Source organism: Brienomyrus brachyistius, chromosome 11 (genome assembly GCF_023856365.1).
Source record: "Brienomyrus brachyistius isolate T26 chromosome 11, BBRACH_0.4, whole genome shotgun sequence".
Taxonomy (NCBI): Eukaryota; Metazoa; Chordata; class Actinopteri; order Osteoglossiformes; family Mormyridae; genus Brienomyrus; species Brienomyrus brachyistius.
Genome location: NC_064543.1, coordinates 8,778,228 through 8,801,839, shown reverse-complemented (window position 1 = coordinate 8,801,839; position 23,612 = coordinate 8,778,228). Strand labels below are relative to the sequence as shown.

At 48.2% G+C, this 23,612-nt stretch overlaps 2 protein-coding genes across 4 annotated transcripts; both read right to left on the bottom strand.

The window, feature by feature from the left end:
• Window positions 1-5,487: 5,487 nt before the first annotated feature.
• On the bottom strand, window positions 5,488-8,137 carry polr2m (RNA polymerase II subunit M). Of its 3 annotated transcripts, none has more exons than XM_048969516.1 (4): window positions 8,039-8,137; window positions 6,922-7,512; window positions 6,612-6,846; window positions 5,488-5,937 (listed from the first exon to the last, which is right to left on the bottom strand). In XM_048969516.1, the coding sequence occupies exons 1-4, from the start codon at window positions 8,053-8,055 to the stop codon at window positions 5,794-5,796; spliced, it is 987 nt and encodes a 328-aa protein (XP_048825473.1). In that variant the 5' UTR covers window positions 8,056-8,137; the 3' UTR covers window positions 5,488-5,793. The 3 variants fall into 3 exon arrangements, with proteins under 3 accessions (XP_048825473.1, XP_048825471.1, XP_048825472.1); XM_048969514.1 differs by having other exon boundaries at window positions 7,904-8,116; XM_048969515.1 differs by having other exon boundaries at window positions 6,612-6,834; window positions 7,904-8,113.
• A 1,543-nt stretch (window positions 8,138-9,680) lies between these two features.
• On the bottom strand, window positions 9,681-21,461 carry LOC125751846 (myocardial zonula adherens protein). The gene is made up of 15 exons (XM_049031222.1): window positions 21,336-21,461; window positions 20,909-21,080; window positions 19,846-19,932; window positions 17,439-17,573; window positions 15,856-16,017; window positions 15,216-15,308; window positions 14,955-15,068; window positions 14,053-14,205; window positions 12,748-12,873; window positions 12,420-12,548; window positions 11,615-11,712; window positions 11,413-11,518; window positions 11,013-11,096; window positions 10,833-10,891; window positions 9,681-10,743 (listed from the first exon to the last, which is right to left on the bottom strand). Exons 2-15 carry the CDS (start codon window positions 20,972-20,974, stop codon window positions 10,368-10,370), a joined length of 1,788 nt encoding a protein of 595 aa, XP_048887179.1. The 5' UTR covers window positions 20,975-21,080; window positions 21,336-21,461; the 3' UTR covers window positions 9,681-10,367.
• Between the last annotated feature and the right edge of the window lie 2,151 nt (window positions 21,462-23,612).

The window sequence follows — 23,612 nt, the reverse complement described above, 5'->3', positions numbered from 1 at the left end:
CACAACTTACAGGACTTGAAGGACCTGCTGCTAATGTCTTGGTACAACCGGACACCTTCAGAGGTCTTGTGGAGTCCAGGCCTTGTTGGGTCTGAGCTGTTTTGGCGGCACGAGGGGGACCTACACTATATCACAGGTGATTTTAATACTGTGGCTGATTAGCGTATTCAAACGTTTCCATAGATGTGCCAGCCAACAGCTGTCCAAAAGTATAGAATTTTAAGATAGAATTTTAATGTTTCTGCCTTTCAAATACATTTTCTCTTTATGGCTGGTTGCATTTTGTCTTAAAATTTTAACCATGTGTGGTTAAAATTCTGCCACAGGTGATGATTTAAAAAGGGAGAAATTGTGACACTTTTAAGAGTGATCCGAAACCCCAGGATAATCGATGCATTTGATACTCCAGGTCTCTCTCTCTCTCACACACACAGACCTGTATTCATATCTTTGTGGGGACTCTCCATTCATTTCTATGGGAAAAACCCTAATATCAACAAAGACAACCTTAGGCCCTACCCAGCCCTCACCTTAACCATAAATAAGCAAACAAAATTCAGCATTTTTTGTTTTTTGATCACAGATTTTTATAAAAATTGAATTTCCCCTTGTGGGGACCATTTTTCGCCCCCCCACAAGTCACAAATTATAGCCAAAGTGTAATATAATGTAATGTAATGTATACCTGGACCACACACACACAGACACACACACACACACACACACACACACACACACTCACGACTCACCGAGGCTTCCACAGCACAGCCCTGATTCCTGTGTGCATTATGTCACTGGCGACATGTACACAGAGGGATCTTTCGAACCCAAGTACTGAGATCCCATCACAACAACAGTAAGGATAACATGACCAGGAGAAAGGGCCCGTGCCCACAGCAGCAGGGCCTCCACTCCGCCGTGACGTCGGATCAAATCAAAGGGCTCCCCTATCTGCAAATTCAATCCAAAGCAGGCTTTTTCTTAATTGACATTTTTGGCAGGGTAAATGAGTGTGGTATGACCGTAGAGGAATCACACACACACACACACACACGCACACACGCACGGACCCCACACTGTAGCCCGTCACAAAAACCCACAATTAGTAGCAGGTTTCAAATGACTGATAACGGGAGGCTGGAAGTTATGGGGTCTGGGACGGAGCCTGATACACTCCAGGCGGCTCAGTGGCAAAAAAAAATAACACAAAACAAAAAAAAATCAGGGAAGCCTGAACAGTAATAGACCATAAAATTAGACAACGGAGAGGAAAAGCTGAATGGCGGCTTGAAACGACAGAAGAATAACAGGGAGACAGAGGGAGAAATTAAGTCTCATTTGCAGTCATTAATGCTGACAGTTTTGAACCGCTTAAGATAATCGCCTCTTGGCTGGCGGTGCCGGGCGCGTTGGAAGAAGACGTCCAGCTCTCCAGCAGAGGGACGGGAAGAGACCAGGCAGCGAAGATGCTGGCCATTGTCTCAGCTGAGGTTCCCGAGACAGGCAAACAAACGGGGAACACCCCCTGCACACAGGCGCGCACACACAGGCGCACACACACACACACACACACCCACACTACCCGGTCCTGCACAAAGCTGGCTTCCGAGAGAGGCCTGTCCAGCGCAAAGACAGCAAAAGCACAGCGTAACAAGGACAGAAATTTGTATTTAAACAGGCCTGCGGTTCCCTGCCGAGGGCCATTAAGTGTTATGAGCTCAGCTAAGTGGGATTACATCCGTTTTACTGCATGGTTTTACCACGCTTGTAAGACACAAAGTCTACAGGGGACCGATTCTATTACCCAATACTGACCTCATATAAGACCCCTCCCCAGGAAACACACTTCACTCTGTTCCCCGCTGCATCTTTCCTGCCGTACCCCCAGTCGCATGAATGCAAAAAAACACGCTCCACAATGCACCATTGTTCTGAACGATCCCTACACAGCCACCTCCCCCTTCACACCTGCAAAATTATAGCTAACGCCAGCGATAATGATGTTTGACGTTCTGCCGATTGTGTTTCATGACCATTAAACGAAGTTACTACTCTCAGTTTGAAACGTCTGGCTTGGCTCCCTGACTAACTGCTAATTTACACTTCTGGTACATGTCAGCCGTGTCCAGAAAACAAGAGCAATGATTTCACTCAGATGGAATGCAAACAAAAAAATAAGTATATTATTTTACACTCTTGTATTCAGAGTCTTTCTGGTGACAAGCCTCCCACCCGCCCCCCCCGACACACACCAGCTGAAATTTTTTAAAAAGTGAGAGCTGCATAAAGCCCCCAGAACTTCGCACTCTGGACTGGACTGGAATTTCACCACACTTCATGGATCATGCAAAGAAACATTTATGAAACCAGTTAAGCTCTAACAGCCAGAGACGTCCAGGAGAACAAGAAAAGCGACCAAGATACAAGACAATGTTGTTTCCGCTAAAGTGGACCAGCAGCTTTCCTGTCAACCTGAAGTATAAAAATGTTTCGCCTCCTAAGTGATTTTCTGTAACCATTTAAACCCAAGACAGAGAGCAAAAAATAACACGCAAAAACATATTGTTGTTATTACACTAGTCAGATTACAAGAATAGGAATTTTCCTCCTCATTATTACACAAGATGCTGGGCCAAAGGCTTCAGTTTCTCACCCCTACGGTGTCCTGGCAACGCCGCAGAGTTCCTACAGAGACGGCTTCCTCGCGGTGATGAGGCCCTGACAGGCCCCGGCACCGGCCGCTTAATACGGTGCCAGTCCAGACGCAGAGCGGCCGGAACGCTGGCAGCTTTTTGGCCCACGTTGCTCCTCTCCAAAGGCGCTGCCGCCCGCTCATTGTCATGCCAAGATTCCCATGCGGCCGCCATTGTGGGCACTTGACAAGAACAGGGTCGAGGAGCCCGATGTTGAGGGGCAGGTCTTTGTCCCGCCATCGGAGGGCGACCTGTGCCGTGTGACCCTCTGGTGGACCTGGGCAGGAGTGCATGGGAGAAAGGCGCAGCTAAGCTGTCATGAGAGACAGCCATCCAGCGCAGCATTCTTCATGCGCCGTGCCCTACATCACGCTGGAAGACAGGCGCACAAAAATGATTTCCATTGCTGACGGCTCATGACATCACCCAGCATGCTTTGCTGCTTTCATTCCATCCCATTGCACGCAAAGTTCCTGTGACCAAAGCAGAGTGGCACAGCAGACAGAACCCCACACCTGTCCAGTGCAGCTCCACGCACAGTACAGGTCTTACCATGCAGCCTTCCCAGCATGCTCCTCGGTGATGTAATAGGCAGCCCCAGAAATGGAGCAGACACAGCCAGGCCACCGCAGCCTGGAGCACAAAGACTTAAGTGGCACTTCTGCCACCTGCTGGCTCCCTCATGTCAATGCAGGTACAGACCTGCATGTATGTTGAACTGGTTTTTCACCTACTGGCAACCGAGGTCAATCTGTCCCGAGAAAAGCAGAGTGCACTCAGTCTATGTGCCACAAACAAGTGAACATCTCAGACAGGAGGCTGACTAAAACACCAAACACCTGCCAGCCAGACCTGCTGTGCTGGACGAGTCTGCTCTGATTTAGTTGGTCTCCAAACCCCCCCCCCATCCTAGATAGTGATGTCACTAAATACCTAGGAGTAGAGCTGTTACACTTTCCCTCTTTACTGTAAGTTGACTGTAATTTTAGTGTAAGCGGACAAAGTTGCCCTCTAGTGGTGGACCTTGGCGATGAACAGAGAAATTGACTAATGCCATTTAGTTGGGGAGACTAGGATGGGGGGGAGAAAATGGCATTAATGGCCTGCACAGATATCCATAAATGGCGCAAGGCTTGTTAATCTGCAAACAAACTATGATAGGAGCATAAATCAAAGTGTTATTTAAACAAATCCCGTAGGAATGTAATTCTGCTGTAAGCAAGAAGAAAAGACGACTGGTTTTAATTGGGTAGCATGATACACGGCAGCCGTACCCACAAAAGGCCACTGAAACTTTAAGAGAGCAGAATGACTTCATTTGTGTCAAGAAAAGAAAATTAAAAAATGACAGCAGAGGGTGAGAAGCAGAAAAACCTGGCAAACAATGTCAGAGTGCAACCTGACAAACACAGCATGGCCGTTCGACCCGCAACGCAGAGCGAATGTTTGACCCAAGCATACATCACGCGTGAAGTCCTGGGGCGTCCTGGCCGAGCAGGAAAAATTTGGATTTTTTTTTAACACTCATATTTTATTTTTTCCTCTCCGGTGCCAAGACTATCGGAGATCCCCTGGAGACGAGCACTTTCAGTTCCACAGCCCAGCAAATCGTTTGCAGACTACGGCACTGAGGTGAGGGGGTGTGGGACACCAGAATTATAAAGAAGTTTGGAGGGTGGCGACAATCAGGGTCTCTGGGCCTTTCAGCATCAGCCCGGAACCCCCTCCCCCCCCCCCCCCCCCCGACTTTATCAAGCGGGCCTGTGACTGATAGCATTGGGCGGATACAACCAGGGGAAAAAAACAGCATTTAATTGGTAACAGTCTCTGTATGTATGCGAGGAAGGTAGACCTAATTAATACCAGTAATAGGGCTGACATATTTATTATTGGAAGTCAGCGCGACTCCATCTGGGGCACGTCGGCTGACGGGTCCGAACGGGCCGCCTGCTGTTTGTTCAAGCACATCCCACGACCGCGGTAACGCCTGCCAGTTACCGGGGTTATCAGAGATCATCACCGGCAGAGCTCTACTGGCTTCACCTCGCCGCCCCACCCTAAACACCCCCCCCAGATACTTGCCTCCCTTCCCCAATATGTTGTTCATCCTCCCGCCTCACAGTGGTAAGACGGGCCGTCTCTGTAATGAGTGCGAAGCACTTAGAGAATGAGCGTTCTGCCACGGTGTTGATGTTGGCCGCCCTTATCAGCAGGGCGGCGCTGATGCCTGCGTTGGACCTTCCATCATGCCCTGCTGCCCAGAGGACGGACGTAATCTAAATCCAGTCCAGATGTACGACTCTAAGCCCTGGGCAGCTTCCTTCAATGTTTTCAATAACTCACTATGCATTTTTGTCTTAACCCCTCGCCCCTCCCCCACCAAAAACATCACAGATCATCCGTGATAACGTCGGCCAATTAAAACACGTCCTCACCTCACCGAAAGACTGGAAGAAGTTGAACATGAGCCATATTATCTAAACAGTGGGTTCAGCTCTAGTAATCAATCATCTATCAATCAAACCCTTTAAAAATAATCTATTGGCCTCCCTGGGTTGTCTAATCTGATCCAGTATCAGGTTTTACTTGCCAAACTCTGTCTCTTCCCTGAGTATCTCCCCTTATCACTGCAGCTTATATGATGCTAGCTTATTAAAAAAAAACAAGGTCTAGTATCATTTGAAGATTCATTACTGGGGTGTTATAAACCAAGACCTGTCGATCTAATCGCTGAATAGTGATCAAAGCGTGCTAAATATGCTAAGAAAAACACAAGCAGCTGAAAATCAACAGGCATTTTTAAGAACATTGATTTATTTAATAAATAAGCACTGAAGAGTAATACAAAAATAATTCACTTTGCGAAGTTAGGAGCTCTGTGGACAAGGCAACGTAAAAATCTGCGGATGACAGCAGGTGCCACTCTGAGTGCAGCACTTAGGGCAGCTGTCTATACATGCTGGAAAAGGGCTCTTCTGATCAGGTCCGGGTCCTCTGATCAGGTCCCGGTCCGTGTCTCACATGTACCATCCCACTTAGGTCCTTTTTCTCATCACCTTCCATATGATTCACCCAGCATCCTGTGCGGATGCCCGACCTCCTAATCCTCATCTGAGGGGACGTGGTCTCCAATGTCACGCACCTCTCGATACGCCCGCAAGACCCGCACATCCGGGCCACAGGGTTCTGTGCTGACGCCCAACCTCTCGGCCAGCTTCTGCGCAGCCACCTTGGCCTGCAGCTCCTGTGATGCGAAAACACAGAACGTTCCGCATCAGGGTGTTAAAATATGCATTACGACAAAGCAGAGGAGTTCATTCACCCCACTACTGCGGAACATACCTCACTGTAGTCACTAAACTCTCTAAGCACAGGGAAAGAAAGATGAAAAAGATTCCAGACTAACTGAAACAGCAGGTGGTGTAAAGCCAGGTCTTAAATTCAAGTGTTACAAAGTACTTATGGTTATTGGTGCTTTGTTTCCAAGCAGTACTCTTCCTAACACCTTACTGGAGCAAATTTCAGTAAATCTATCACATCATATGTATTTTACAAACAACCCATCTAACACCTGCAGTTTTCGCCACTGTAATATATTCTATTATACTGGGGCTTTTTTTTGGGGGGGGGGGGGCATACTAATTGTTTATACTGTGGTATATGGTATTTTGATGCTATTTTCAAAAATGAAATGAAAATACCATGGGATACCCAAAATGCCACAGCAAACTGTATTACTGCCCAAGCCTATATTACAGACACAAGACAGTGGGAAAACATAGTAGTTGTATATATTTACTAATTACTGAATCAGTTAAGCCACTGGATTGGGCTGCAGTGAAAACACAGGATTCTGCGGCGGCAGGGCTGCACTGGGACTGGGTGTGTGAGACGCCAGGGCGACATGTCAACACCCACCTCGTATTTCCTGCTGTGTTCCTGCAGCAGGGAGACGGATTCGGCCAGGTTCAACAGCTGAGCAGGGCTGTGGTGCAGCGGCCGCTGTTTGGCCGCCGTGATGTCGTCCAGGTGTTTCCGGTCCCGCTGCCTCCTGGCCTCGATGGAGAGCGGCGACACAGTCCCCGGAGACTGAGCAGATGGGGAGGAGTCACTCGGGGAGCCGTCGGCCTTCAGAAGAGGCCTGTCAATACATCTGCAGAGTCAACGCCACCCCACTTGCATTATTAAAACACACACAGATATATATATATATAAAAAAACAGCTTACTGGTTGGGCTTAAACTTCACTTTCCTAGACGATACGTTTATCTCGGTCTTCTCCACAATCTCCACGCAGTGTGGCTTTTTCTGTGGGCGCCGTCCCCAGAAGGGATTGTCCGTCACCCCCTCACACAATCTGGCTTTGGACAAGCTGGGGGCGGCTGCGTCCTCAGACAATGTCACCCTCTCAAAGGCTTCTGTGATGTCCTCCTTCACCCCCTCCAAGCTGCCGGATTCCTTGTCACATGTCTCCATGCCAACCACATCGAGAGCCGTCGAGTCAAGGAAACCTATGAGCCCATTAGAACCAGCACTGTCCTGTACACAGGCCCCCAGGGGTACAATGGGAGAATCCGTGTCGCTATGTCCCATGACTTCCTGGGATGTCTTGGAAAGCTCTGGACCCGACTCAGTGTCATGATTTCCAGGAGCTCTCTGTGCCAATGCTTGCTGATATTTAGACTGAAACTCAGTCTTCACAGCTAACAGCAGGTCCTGTTTTTTCTCCTCTTCCTCATCTTTGGCAACAGCTAGATGAAGTCTCTGTACAAAGTCTATTATCTTCTTCCCTTTATCTGGAAGGGACTGAACAAATTTCCTTTAAAAACAAGCAAACAAAACAAACGCTGTCAAAAAACAAAAATACTAGCTAATAATACTCGCCTAAATGCGAACGAAGGTAGCTGGTTAGTATGACCTGTATAAAATGCATAAAAGATATTAAAGTTTTTAGTAAAAATTACATCTATACAAACATATCGATTGGTAAATTGTACATACATTTATGAACAGGTTATCAAGCAATTATCAAGCAAACATAGTGAAAATGGCTATCGGGGACTGAATGTAGGTCAAAAAGGTCATGAATATTAAAATATCAGGCGGTCGGACTGACTAGAACCTTCTGTTACTGAGCTGTGCAGACAGATACTGAGCCGCAAACGATACTTCTCCCGCTTTCCAGCCAGCTAAGGAGCAAAACATCTCACTTGTTACTAAGTAGTTTCTCCTGTCGCCGTAAAATTTCGCAAAGCTCTTCTTTACTCTTGCCCTGAAGATCTCCGACTTGTCCCTGCCGTTCGGTCCACGAAGAAGTCATTATAGTAAGTAAAAAGCGCGCTTACACTAACAACACCACCATCTCCCAGAGGACCGCTGCAGCCTGTCAACCACATTCCGGAAGTCAGCCCGGAAGTACCATAGAGTAGTTGAATTATTCTGCGACAGCGCGTTGTTAATGTTTGTTTGACTAATGGATATTGCACATCGCCACCTACTGTCTTGGAGTGTGACAACGACCATCATCCGTCTTCTAACTCATCAGGGTTGCGAGTGGTCCTGGAACCCATGCCAGGCAGCGCAGGGCACAAGGCTGGGGTACACCCTTGATGGGATGCCATCGCACGGCACATATATACACACGCACAGAATCACACTCTATAATAGAGGTTATCAGATGGTTTAGCCTCAGGATCCCTATTATTCCTTGTTCAGTACAAAAATTCCCAGAGGGGGGGCGCGACAGTTGTCGACCGATTAAACAAAAAAAATTTATAAATTAGCCTGACGACCCACAAGTTGGAAAATACTGGCCTATGGGCAATTTGGAGACACCGGTTGGTTGCCTTACGTGCATGTGTAACCCCTCAAAGGTATGCGTTGTGGTTTTCTCACTCAAAGAACGAGGGGACGTGTGACCATGCAGCCATTTTATTCTCCTGGCACAAAACAGCAGAAAGTTGGGATTCCGCAGGAGAGCACAGCTCGAGATATATCAGCAATGCGCTGGCTTAATCTCCAAAAACTGAGAGAGCCTTATGAATAAGATAAAATACAAAATGAACATAAGAAAGTGCATGATATGTACCTGGCACAAAACAGGAGAAAGTTGGGATTCCTCGGGGCAGCACAGCTCGAGATATATCAGCAACGCGCTGGCTTAATCTCCCAAAACTGAGAGAGCCAAGCAGTTCTACCTGATATCACTAGGGGTCAGTGTATGTGAAAAGCTTAAGCTCACACAGGAGTGCAAGTGGAGATAACAAGATGTCTACTGTTACACATGCATATAGAAAGAGCGGAGGCCTTACTCGCACTACCAACCCTGTAGCTACATGCCCACAAACATAGTTCAGTTCTTTATTCAGAGTACATTAAACATAATGGATAAAAACACGTATAAACTGCTATTGTTAAAATATGTAATATACATTTCATATGTGTTTTTTTAGCCTCACACCTCTGGGACCCAGGTTCGAGTCTCGTCCTCGGTTACATGTGTGTGGAGTTTGCATGTTCTCCCCATGTCATCGTGGGGTTTCCTCCGAGTACTCCGGTTTCCCCCCACAGTGCTGAGGCTAATTGGAATTACTAAATTGCCCGTAGGAGTGCATGTATGAGTGACTGGCGTGCGAGTTAATGGTGTGTGTGTGCGTCCTGCGATGGGCTGGCCAACCATCCTGGGTTGTTCCCTGCCTCGTGCCCATAGCTTCCGGGATAGGCTCCGGACCCACCCCAAGCGACCCAGAAGAATATGAGGTTTGATAAATGGAGGTGGATGTGTTCTTTTACAATTTATGTTTTTTATGTGTTCAAATACAAAACGTATTGCACATATACGAATAAAGAATAATTATTTATTACACTGGTCAGTTGCTTGCCTCGAAAAAAAGGCTGTAATAAAACTGCTGACGTGAATATGTCGCCCCCTGCCGGTATTGAACACTGTTGCAGATCTTCAACACCAGTAAGAATTACAACCACGGGTCAGCGTTTTCATTGCAATTTTAATGGTTAACGTTAGCAGATATACAGATTTTTATAATAGTAAACACAACTTGTAATATAAAAATAAAAAAACAACTCATTGAGAGGCACTGGACTGGCCATATTTACATGTGCTTTGGCCTGGATATTTTGCGATTCATACCTGACTGCTCACACGCGACTAAACGACGGCTCAGTTTTATCAAAGCATTCATTCAAGGTCTTAATATTTTTCAGTGAGCATATTCTCCTTTCTACCTTTCAATTTGTACTTTTAAACTCTATACATACATAGCACATGAATGCCAAAATGCCTAAAGCATTAAGCACTAATAAAATATTGCAATTTTTCTTTATAACTTGGTAATAGAAATGTACAAATTTTTACAGCCATAGGTTTCCATGATACTTTACCACTTATGTAAACAAAAACAAATGCATAAAATACTATCTGTACATTTATTTACAATGAAATAGAACTATTTATAATTATTTATTAAGATACTAAAGTATGCCTTGTACTCCCACAGACTGCAATGTAAACAAAGGAAGACTGTTGAGAAATCAAATCTCTTCTTCACGTGAGTAACTCGAAACTGGAAATACTGGTGAAGAAGGCGATGCTGCGAATTCAGCCACGCTTTAGGTGGAACGCGGTGTTGCGGCGAGATGGCGATCTACTGTCACTCATTCAGCCTCTGTGTGTTCTGTGATGTCATACAGTTTTTTGACTGGTGAAAATGGCTCTGCTGGACCGGAGGTCGTGCTTGGATTGGATGGTGATGGCTGGGCCGTTTCTTGGACTGAGGGGCCCGGGGGGGGCTGTACTGAGGTCTGTTGAGGTGGGCTGGGCTGTGCAGGATTTTGGGGGTCACCTGCAGACCACATGGGGCTGGTACTGGTGCTGGTACTGGTGCTGGCTGTCTGGGAAGACCTGGATTGCAGCATTAAGCTGTACTGCTTCGGGGAATACCTGAGGAGGCTCGACTCCATCCGGTTTGACAGCCGCGGGCTCCACCTGACAGGCGTGCTTTGCAGTTCCACTGGAGGCTGAGCCTCTGACCTGCCCCAACAATACAGAAACACTTCAGAACAAAAGGCTTCACTGTCACTGCAAAAGAAGAAGTGGGCGTTCCGGCTCATTCTCCGTACCTGACGGGCAGATCACAGCCCACTCCGACATCTTTGGTTTCCACACGTTTGGCGTTGTTCTGCAGAGGAAGCCAAAGTCTGCCATCAATGCCAGCCGCGTCCACATTCACGGAGCGTGTCCACATCAGCGAGCGGGTGTTAACAGGCTCTGACCGCGCATTTCAATCCTAACGTTGTTACCTTGGACTCCGCTGCAGCGATTCTGTCCAGAAGCTCGGTAATGAAGAGGTCCTTCTCCGCTACCGTAGCTCGCAATATTTCAACCTGCAGATCCCCAGAAGACGAGCAACAATTCAGACTTCATCGTTTCTGTAATGTCGACCGTTGTCCCTGTTAGTACGTTCCCTCTGGAAATATACTCCTAGATGTAACATCATGTGACAGCCAAGTGTGAACTAGCTCACACACTGCAAGTATGAAGGGGCCCTGAGCAGCCTGTGTGTTTGAGACAGACCTCCCCCTCCTTGATCAGCATGTAGACTTTCACCTTCCCTGACACCTGGCTGCTGTGTGTGAGACGACACCTCCACCCCCCTCCCCGACCATGTCATCCACCTTCGCCTCCTGCAGACCCCCTCACCTCCTCAATCATGGCCTTCACCTTCCTTTGCTGACAGAACACCATGTCATTCAGATGTTTAATCCTCTCCCGCAGTTCTGCGGCTTCGTCCTCCAGCTTCTGAGACCTGGGGAGGGGGGGGGGGTGTTGAAACACGTTAGACATCCCTGTGAACGAGGCCTTCTGAAGAAGACAAGAAGTTCGACGGCTCTCCTGATCTCACTTATTGAAGACGGCCTCGTCCACGCGGTCCGTCTCCTGCTCCAGGATGTGCAGCCGTTGCTCGCAGTTCTGCAGTTTCGCCAGCAGGTGGCTTTTTTCCTTCGACACACAAAGCGCACAAATAATACACAGCGGAAAAAGTTGCCAAATATATATATATTATATATATATAAAATGTTATTAATCACCTAAGAAAAAAAAATTCAGATTTATTTTTGGGGGTTAAAAACATTTTAGCCCCTCCCCCCCCCCAAAAAAAACAGGCCGAATGACACCCCTGGCCACTAGGTGGCATCACTGTTAAAAATATGGGCTGATACACAAAAGGGCGCTAGTTGAATTCCATGAGAAAGCCTGCTAAGAACTCTTCTGTAGGAAGCTGAACGATTCAATTAAACATAGAATAATTAAGACTTTGGATAAAGCTCAGGGTAGAGTGACCACCCAACCCATGTCACGTCCTTAACCCGATGAGCTCGGACAGGGTTTGTAAACTTGGTTGGCTTGTAAAATATTTCAATTAAAAAGACCTGGATTTCACTTTCGCACTGAGCTCTTGCTGTGTGCTGATTGGTCAGTCTCCTATAATCATACATGTGTCACTAATGTTAATGTGAAACAGCTGGACTAGTTTTTCAATCAAGGAAACAAACTAGTCAAAGCACAAGATGAATTGAGCTAATTAGCCAAACACAGGAACCTTTCAGTTTCAAAGTAGTTTGCAAAACCTGAAGCAGCTCAGAGTGTCCACCCTGACAGGTATTAGGTGGTCGCCCTAGGTCAGGGTCGGTGCCCCGGGCTGTTACCTGGCCCATACAGTCCAGAAGACGTTCCACCTCGCTGATCCGTTTGTCCTTCTCCACAATCTTGGCCTCCGCCGTCCTCACCTTCATCTCTGCTTCCTCCAGACGCTTCACGTAATTGTCGATTTGAGCCTGGTTTTGAGAGCACACCATGTCCCAGATAAACGCACCGTGTGACATCAGATGATGCAGAGAGTCGGCTTCTTGGGACGGCTTTGTCAGAGTGACGTTCTGCAGCAGCGTCTATACCCGGCGCCCGTTTAGGGATGCAGGAATCAAACCTTGCCGCCGTGTTTCCCGAGCCGGCAGAGGAGGCAGCGAGCGCGTGTACCTGCAGTGCTTCGATCTCCTCCCTGTGCCTCCTCTGCTCCTCCTGCAGTCGCTCCTCATGGCCCCTCTGCAGCCGCTCAGACATCTCCTGCAGCGCCTGGCAGCTGGCCTCCTGGGAAGATTCTATCTAAGGCAGGAAGAGGAGCGGGTCGGGGACCAGTGTGAAGGGGCCACACGCTGCTTCGGGATGGCAGCCTCGCGTACACCTACTGCCTACACCTACTGCCTACACCTACTGCCTACACCTACTGCCTACACACCTACTGCCTGTACAGTACAGCACATGAGAATATGACTGGAAACATTAAAGCAGACTAGCATATAATATATTAATATGTACATTACAGCACATTAGAATATACAGTATGTGTGTGTATGTATGTATATATATATATTTTTTTTTATATATATTTATATATATATATATATATATATATATATATATATATATACGTATATATGAATATGGTACTTTTATTTAAAGTGACATATAATTGAGACAGCAGGATTAGCAAGTGCTTGGATAAATTAGGGTTAAGGGCCTCACTCATGGGCCCATTGGTGACATCACTCAGGGGTCCATTGGTGACATCACTCTGCCGACCACAGGGACTGAAATCCTAACACGCAGAACTGTTTGACCCTAGTGTGTGTCTATTAATATACACATCATGACATTCAACTATACAACAGCATATTACATTATATTAATTAGCGTATTATGACACGATGATGATATTATAGCATACTAGCACATCTTATGGGAACGTCATAGCTATAAATTACTGGCCAATAAGGTGTTAAAGGGAGTGAAACCTAAGACTTGGATTAAGACCAGCAGTAATTCTTTGGAATTTGAGCTACGATCCAAGTGCTGTCAGTCGATACCACCCTGAAATATGGGCAAGTGGGACGAGCCGTGGTGAGCTCATCGTGACAACCAGGAAAGCAGAAGTAAACAGAGTAAGAAATTGGCTGTGGCTGGTCTGGAGGAGGTCACCGGCTCACCGACACCCCCTACAGGAGACCCACGTTTACATCTCGCAGGGATACTTGAGGGGAAGCATATCCGGTCCTGGCTGTGGACACGATGCCGGGCACTGGAGGTGACTGACATGCCGGGCACTGGAGGTGACTGCCATGCCGGGCACTGGAGGTGACTGCCATGCCGGGCACTGGAAGTGACTGCCATGCTGGGCACTGCTTCTTCCTCAGGGGGTATGGCCTTCCCCTCCCATCTCCACCCACACTGCCCCACTGCTGGCTAACCACCGCCCCCTGCAGGACGTCCTCATCTGCCTCGTACCTGCAGCCGGAGGGCCTGGTTCTCGGCGCGCGCAGAGGCCAGCTCCCGCTCCCTTTCCCGCAGCTTGGTCTCAGCTTGGCGGCAGGTGCTCCGCAGGGTCTTCAGTTCGTCCTGCTTCTCCACACGGTCCAAGCAGTTTTCTAGCAGAGACTTCTGCAAAAGGGACCCCGCCCCCCTCACTTAGCAAATCATTCCATTACCTTATTCAGCATGTGACGTGGGTGAAGCTGAAACGGATCTCAAAATAAAGTCCAGTTTCTACACCCCCCCATGAAATACGCCCCAAATATCAGAGTCATTTTAAGCAGCATTATCCTGTGATTTGCTTGGTCACTGAGCATCGCAGCGGGACGAGGCTGTGGGGGGAGCGGAGGGCTATCATCCACACGTCAGGCACGTGATGGAACTACTGATCCCCGGCAGGAAGTGGGAATGCAGGAAAAAGCGATGGGGGGGCGATGGGGGACAGACAGCCTGATGGTTCATTCAAAACACAAGTAAAGCTGATAAAATAAAGGCACAATCATGGATGGACATTAATTAAAACAAAGCGGAATTCTGGGCTCGTTCGCTTGCTTTTACTCTTGTTTGTTAGGATCTACACTTGTTTGTTTGGGTTTAGCCCTGTCTGTTAGGACTCAGTTCGGTCCTGTGTTTGGGCCTGTCGTTTTGGGTTTACATCCATGAAGTTGGCCTTGACCTCATTTGTTTTGGTTTCGATCCATCCATCATGGGCTTAGCACCACGTGTTTAGTTTAGCCGTGTTTGTTTGGGCTCAGTCCTGTAGGTTTGGATTTCGTTTCTGGGGCTTAGTCCCACTCGCTGTGGATTTTTCTCATTGGTTTGAGCTCATCATGACAGACGGGAGCATGTGTGAGGTTCGGACAGCGCTGTGATCTTACCTGCAGACTTATGTTGGCTGACAAGAGGGAGCTGTTCATCTGGTCCAAGCTCTCCATGGCACTGGTGCGCACCCTCACCTGCGCCTCCAGGTCTTCCCTCTGGGCATTGGCAGCCTGAGGAGAGATATCCCATCATGCACAGGGTCGTCACAAAGATCAGACAGGAAACCTTGGGACGAAATCATATATTCCTCACAGCTGGTCCATTTTGGTCTCGTTTCACTCAAAGGCTGCCCTGCAGCCCTCAGCTTGCCGCATTACCTTGATATCTTGTGACATCTTCTGCATCGACTGCTGCATTCCGCCAAATTGTCCGTACATCCTCTCTCGCACCTTCTCCAAAGAGTCCCTCACCTGGCAAACAGAGGATAGGGCCTACTGAGGGTTTTAACTTGATTTGAACCTGTATCTGTTGGCAAGGTCAATGAGGCGACGGATTTCAGAACAAACATTTAACAGATTTCTCCGACAAAGTAAAAATAGCAAATCCCTCAAATGGTTCAGCAAAAGGCCCTGTGCCAGAGTAACTGGCTGTCCTTCGAGGGGAGGGGCACACTGCTCTTCTAGCTGTTCATTAGCTGCCTGTCAGAGGTGGGGGCAGGAGGGGGGCATCTGGCGGACAACAGTAAGGGGTGCGCAGGAAGGCAGAATATGGGCCCAGGTTTTTGCAAACAGTAATAGGAACACGTTTGTCATTTCATGTTGAGCTTCATTTTTTGAACACTTCCCCGTGCAGAGGGTTAGGGTCGCCTTGGTGATTTTGTTAAGGAGCCCAGAATGTTAAGCCCCTGAGATATGGAAAAAAAACAAATGGAAAATAGATGGAAAATATACTTTTAATGATCACTGCGGGGATGACTGCCAGGGGACAGGGCTTCAACCCCATACCCATCACACTCACCGTTCGGATGTAGTTCATCTCATCCCTGAGGTGACTGACGGTCCATTCGTGCGCCATCACGCCCTGCTGGGTGTCGGTGTCCACCCCTTGCACGCCCCCGCCTACTATGGCAGACCTCTGGGACGGCTTCTCCATCAGCCCATTGACTGCGGGAGCTCCGTGCTGAGGGACACCAGAGAACCCGCTTCAGGAATCGACACGCATGGGGCGTGGCCTGTGCCTCCGTGTCTGTCAATGTCCGCATGCGTGTGTTTGCATAAGGGTGTGTGCGTGTGAATGTGGGTGAGAGTCTATGTCTTTATTTAATGTATTTAACCTATGTATTTAATCTATGTGCACACGTGTTTGTGTATGTGTTTGTGAGTTTCACACACGTGAGAATATTTGTGTGCGTGTGTGTGTGTCAGTGTGTGTGTGTGTGTGTGTGTGTGTGCATGTAGGATAAAAGCCTGTTACTTTGACATTGTGGGGACATTTTTTATAAAACTTTTGATTGTGAATGCAATCAAAAACCTAAAAATGCAGGCACAGTTTTTTGGTTAAGTTCAGGGTGGGGTGGGGGTTAAGGTTATGGCTGGGTAGGGGTTATCGTTGTCATTGTTGGGATTAGGGTTATGTCCATAGATATGAGTGGAGAGTCCCCACAAAGACATACATAGGTGGACTATTGTATTTGTGTGTGTGTGTGTGTGTGTGTGTGTGTGTATGTGACTGTGTGTGTGTCTGTGTGTGTGTGTGGCTGTGTGTGTCTGTGTGTGTGTGTATGTGACTGTGTGTGTGTCTGTGTGTCTGTGTGTGTGTGGCTGTGTGTGTCTGTGTGTGTATGTGACTGTGTGTGTGTGTCTGTGTGTGTGTGTGGCTGTGTGTGTGTGTGTATGTGACTGTGTGTGTGGCTCTGTGTGCGTGTGTGGCTGTGTGTGTGTGTGTGTGTGTGTGTGGCTGTGTGTCTGTGTGTGTGGCTGTGTGTGTGTGTGTGTGTGTCTGTGTGCACAAGCACAGAATTTTAATAACCTGAAAGTAAGAAACAGCAGCCCTAACAAATAATTATATAAATGCCCCAAATGCAGGGCTGGTGTCACGTTTCTGCAACACAGTAAGTTCGCCCCAGCCCCCACCTCCTCATGGGGATTGTGCCCCTGCAACCCCCCCCCCCCCCATCCCCCACTAGTGCTATACAGTACGAATGCGCTGTCCCGGTGCAGGAACGCAGCAGCCAGCAGAGACCGTGCCTCACAGCTCTGAGCACGTCCCCGGACCCACGGGAGAACCGGAGAGCACGGCACAGGCCCAACGATTCGGAGGCTTCCTAATGGTCAGATGCCTGCGGTACGTTTCTTTAATACATTTCAGGTACTCTTCATAAAACAAGCAAAGGTGTCTTGAATCTAAAGGTCCAGAGGGAAGCCTGTCTCTCAATTCACTTACAACCTCCATTCCAGCAAGCATTAGCTAACAGCTAACATCACAACAACACAGGACTCAGCGTGAGTCAGTGAGTCATTTCGGGAGTGTGCCTCCGCACGGATGACTTTGAAAGGCCGCGCCCGCCCCTCCCATGTGGCTTCGACGGCACCCATCCCCACCTGTTCGGTGTCCTCCGTGCCCACTGGCCCCCCTGGCTGCACGTAGCCGTTTCTCTTCCTGTAGGGGTCGCAGGCCAACTTGCCATCGTGTTGCTGCGCAGTTGAGAAGGCTGGAGTGCCGTTGTCAGACGCATCCTGAAAAGCGCACCACAATTCATAGCAAATATACCTTTTCAGCTTATTTAGGCAGCGTCTCAGGATAAACCTGGCGGACGGCATGTCTCCGGATGCGCTGTCACTGGGTGTGCTCCTTCTCAATTCACCTACTTCCACTGTGAGAGCGAAGGCCGCGACGCTGACAATCGATATTTGCTGTGTGTACATCCACTAATATGTCGCCACAGTACGAGAAAGGATACCGGTACGTTATGACACTTATAGAACTGTGATGCTCTCTGTTGTCAACGACCTGCGTTGGCATGGTCACATTTTCCGTCCGGATATATCGGGTTATGTGGGAATCGCTGTGCGGGGGCCGCCCAGTTCCCAGCTACATGTCATATTTTGGTGTGGAATGGTGCCATGAAACATGTAGCGACAGACAGTTTGCCCAGGGCACAAGGAAAAAACTGCCTCTTTCACTAGCGCACCTTCCCAGCTCCATCTCCACGTCGCTCACATGGACGTCATCACAAGACAGTGCTGAATCTCAACCGAAACACGCTCAGCTGCCTCAATTCTGAAGACCTTAAGGACCATGAGCCAAATCCTCATGGAAATTAGTATATCCATCATTCCTACAACTGTTTATCTTGGCCAGGGGTGCCGAGACCCCGGAGCTTGTCCTAGGTAGCATAGGACACAAAGCTGAGGTCACGCCCTGGATGGGATGCTAGTCCATTCCAAGGTACATACACTATAAGCTAGGGGTTCCCAACCTTTTGATGTCTGTGGGCCGAACTACAGATGGGGGGGTTCGCTAGCAGATGGACTGTTGATAAGTTCAACGGGTTGCATTTTTTTTCAGATGCAAACAGAACATGCGAATGTCAGGGGTCATAAAAAATTGAAGGCATATAGTTTATCTCTGGAAATTAGCCAAGCTCTCCATAAAAACCTCTTACTGTTCCATGCCGGCCCGGTGGGGGGGGGGGGGGGGGGCGCAACCCCTGATATAAGCTAATTTAGAGATGCCAATTAGCATAATGTCCCAGGATCGCTGACAGAAACTGAAGCAGCTGAAGGAATCCTGCGTGAGACAAGCAGCAAACTGCAGACACACGATGGAGGTGAGATTCAGAGTCCCAGCGTAGAGGTGCAAGGCAACCAAAGAGCAGCTGTGTCGATTCCAATAAAAAATAGGTGGTATTAAAAATAGATGCTCAGCCCCGGGCCCCGGTCTGGCCCAGCCTGCAACCCTGAAAAGGCCCATCAAAGACCCGCCGTAAGCTCTCGGCAACTTGTTTCTTTGTCACATGGATGTCGTATTCATTCATTCTGTACGATGTAACAAAATCCCTGTGATGTAAACGCAAGACGGCACAATTTTAGCTATGTCGCCATGCCTGTTTGTTATCATTCCCTCGGTATCATAGAAACCGAAGCCTCTGCTTATCTTTGTTTCGGCACAAAATTCCTACGTCACTCACTTTTATGCTGCGGACTGTCACACTAATTGATGACAGCTCATCCCCGATGACGCCGTCTGTTTTTCTGTAACCCATCCAAACACATATTTACAGAATGTGCAGTCTGTGATTATAAATAATGTAATAATTATTAATGTTAGACACTGAATTCCACACCTTAAACTTCAGCTTGTTTTTCAACTGTGCGAGGAAATTGGGCTTTCAGGGAAGAGAGAGAGAGTGGGGGGGGGGGGTCCATGAACTGGTGACCCTGAAGGAACAAGGCTGAACCCCCGTCCTTCTATATACAGGCACACATGAGCAAGGTAAAGGTGAGAGTGCTTTAGTGCAACACCTGAATGTTAATTTGTAGCCGTCAAGCGCTACACACCCAGGGGAATTCAGCAATCGTCCTGAGCAGCTTCCAAGCACCTCGGAATGAGACTGGGCCCAGTGTTCCTCGCTGTGTGCTGTTGACGTTTCAGACGCTGCATGGGACATGCAGCATCACGCCACTGGGCAGATGTTTAACAAGCTGCCACAAGGCCTGTTCGGGTAAACGATGACGTACAGCACCATCAAGATACGGAAAGCAAGCCAGGCAGTCCAGACCTCAGGCGGTCCAGACCTCAGGCGGTCCAAACCCAGGAACACATGAAAATGTGGAGCCCATTGTGCTTAAAGGGGACAAAGGCCAGACTAACTGAACAGGTTATAAGTGGCCAGAATATGTAAATGACAGGGTGAAGGTAAATGCCTGACGGCTGAGTATTTCAGGGAGGTACCAGCCCGAGGCTGTGCGTAGCACTGGGATGGAGAGTGTGTGCGTGCAAACTCACCGGGCCAGTGCTGATCGTGTGACCTTCAAGCTCTTCTGAGGAGGGGTCACCGGGGCGCAGAGTCAGACGCAGGCGCTGGATCTTCCTCTAGACAGACACACACATGGGATCAACTTTTCTAGAGACAAGAATGTGGCACCCACGGCTTGATATGACGGATATATTTAATAGAATCACATGCTTCCGCATCAATATTATTGCATTAACTGCCGCACCCCAATGATTTAAAACCCGACAGCATGTACAGCGGATTAGTGTTAATTCTAAATAAATAATTATTTATTTAACCCATTAAATAACTCCTTGTACATTAATGAGCTGCTTTGTCTGTCATTTAAGAACGTAAGACGAGAAGCGCTGGAAGAACAATAACAGGCTGTAGGGGCAGCGCTGCTAATTTTAGAGCCCAGCCAAAACAAACGGAAACAAACGAGTTGGCATGCATTACCATCACTGAGGGTACAGTGTTCAGATGCGGTGCGGGCAGCCTTTCGCTTTACGACACCCGAAGAGCTCATGACATCTGCAGAACTGAACGGCAAACTGCGCGGCTTGCATGCATTTCTGGGGCTCTTACTTCGATCGGTCTTGACGGCTAACGATTAACATTTTTTTAAGGGAAAAAATGCGCACTTCAGCTCCTTAATGGAAAGTTCAGCAGCATGTGGCCCCGCGGTGTGGATGTCAGCGCCAGCTAAGCGCAGAGTAGCGCAGGACTGGTGCAGTGAGCTGGGCGGTCGCACGGCTCTTATTACTGCCGCGGTTATACGCGCATCCAGGAGCAAACGCGAAAACTGCGATCGGGGGATCGGAACCTACCTACGGGAAATTTATTACCAGTGCAACGGCAGGACGTTTAAATGCAGCCATACGGGACCGGAAGCACTGATACTGCGAGAAAGGACGCAAAAGGGCGAATGCAAGCGAGCTGTCACAGGCGTCCGAGTACGGGATGACAGGCATCCCAGAGAGACCTGAGAGCTCTGAGCAGATTGAGGGAGTTCCTTCACCGAACACCCCCCCCCTCCTCAACCCAACCCAACCCAACCCCCCCATGTCTTACCTCAGTGGTCTCATCCGAGGTGTCCACAGCAGTAGTCACGGTACCCCTGGATCGGTGCCGCTGCATGTCTCCCTCTCCGGCTCCGCGGCTTCCTTACACTCCCCTGAGCGCAAACATACGCACGCCGCCACCTGCTCTTTGCTCTCGGCGGTGAAAGGGAACGAACGAGCGACTGAGAGAGAGAACAAGAGAGAGAGAGAGTCGGTGAGAGAGAGAGAGAGAGAGAGAGCGAGAGTTCTAAGTGCTAAGCCAGCTGATAAGGGACTGAATAACAAGCGCAGAGTATTCGCCTTGCTGTGTCAGGGAACAGCGGTGCTTCCGATCAGCATTGTTGTGTGGTAGAATTATGACACCATCCCCCTGAGCCAACTCTTAGCATCAATGGCTCAGATAACAATACAGCTCTGGGCCTCGCTGCTCATCAGACCTGTCAGGCTTGATCCAGTTGGTGAAGTTCCTTGTTCTGGCTCTTGCAGACGCTCTTCTGTGGGCTGCTCCACATCTCCTAACTGGACAAGCGTAGTTCCTCCTTCCCAGCCTACAGGAAGCTGGTTTGGGAACAGGGAGGAGGCTCTCAGTGGCACATGTTTCCTCCCAGTCCGGTTGGTTTGCTTGTCGCTGGACGGAGAGCTGTTAAGTCCTGACGAGTGAAGAGCTTTGTGGAGAATTTCGTCTTCCTCTCTTTGAGAGGAATGATAACATTTTCAGTAGGTCTTTGCGTAGTCTTTAGATTTGGGGTTTAACATTATCAAAACTATGAAATGTCTGTAGATTTTGTATACGTGATATTTTATAAAGATGAGTACTGCGTCTTTGCAGATATACTTTATCAATTGTTGGGGGAAGTTAATTTCCATACAGCAGGAGAGGGATATGAAATTCACAAAGCCGAGTACATAAACTCAGCAAAATGCAAGGATGGTACATTTGGTGCAAACTTTATGGATTCTACTCTTAAGGCGTAGTTGCTTCTTGAATCGAATAGGAATTCGCAGATGCAGATCTGACCAGCGCCTTACAGAGCTGACCCTCCATAAAGCGTTACAAAGGGCAGATATGCGCAGCTCTGAAAGGACACAATCACAACTGCAGCTGTGGTTCTAAGGTGTGGTTCCACTAGGGTGTGGATAGAGACTGGAGGGTGTGGAAAGTGTCACTGAAGCAACAGATTTATAGGCTGTTTATGTAAGAGTCACGGAATAAACAGTCTTTATCTGATCAGGACATAAAAATGTTGCCCAAACCTTAAAGAAGAACCTGTTAGAATTCAACATGAGCCGTATGTGTTGAAACATGTAGAAATGAATGTTTCTTAAAGCTAAAATGAAATTTTATATGCGGTTTACAGGGGTTAATATTGAGTTTCAGTCTGAAACAGGGGTGCTGTTCCCTCTCGTAATCTCAGAGATGCGTCCATGAATATAGAGAGGAAGTCCTCTATCATACAAGGTAAATCATTTGCTGAAATAAAAAAAATGTTTTGTTCTGTGTGGCAATTATTAACTTTCGACAGGGTTTGTATTCTGTGCACCCTTTTGGGAGGGGTCCCATCCTCGGTCTTTCTCTCTAGGTCATCATTAGCTCCGGCACGTGCCTTACAATTGGAGTTTAATATGACCCAATCCCCTCCCAGCGACCTCATCATCATGTCATTTAAAGGTGACAATAGGTCTTACAAGAATTACTTGATATTCATGGGGGGGGGGGGGGGTTTGTCAGCATTCAGCGAGTGATTGCGTAACATGCTTCAGGAGTCATTGAGGGGTCTAAGCCAAGTGCAAGTTCACGCAAACACATCATGCGCTGGTGCTGTCAGGGCTGGATGCTGATCTCTCCTCGACGTTCAGGCCTGCTCGGCAGGCTGCCCTTGTTGTCTCAGCAAGTCGAGGCGGATGTTGATCCAGCACAGGTCTCCGCAAGGCCTGTTCCACTGTGTACTCTGACAAGCATTTCTTGGAAGGACTAGGGGTTTTTGTAACTCGCATCTGGCCCAAAAGTGAATAGTGCATATCTGCCTGGACTGACGAGCTTCCAGTCCCACGCTTAAGAAGTTCCATTCCAGACGTGTAACTCACTCTATCATTTCTCTGTTTTCCATATAGTAACTTACCGCAGCTATTGAGAAATATATTTAAAGACATATATACTGTATAGAGTGTATGTATATTTAGGTAAAAAAAAAAGGTTTCTAATCAGACCACAAATTGGATTGATGAACTTGCTGTTCTTTAGCAAGAAAACAATACATTGTGACAGGAAATTACTGGCAGTCTGTGTAAACACTGCAGAAGGTCACATGTTCGACAGAAGAGGGCTGCAGCTCCCAGAAGGCCTTGCAGATAACTGTGGATGTTGGCTGTCTGAAAAGAACAGCACGGCTGATAGTTTAGAAAAATACTGATGGGGAGGAATGTTTTCTCTCCTCTTTGAAACCGTGCAGCTGAGCCCACAGGAACCCACCCCCCCCCTCACCACCACCACCAACCTCAGAACCAGCACAGGTCAAACGGCCCGCTCTCCACCCAGAACGGGCCAGACACTGGGTTCGCACACCGGATTTGGTCTCCGTCATGGAAGGAGCTGGGTTTCCATGGCTCCGACACAGCGAGTCGTCTCGTGAGGCATGAATCGAAGGTCCCGGCTGGAGGAAGAGGATGTCCTGAGCCATGATGGGGGACTCTGAGAGCGACAGGAAACCAGCACT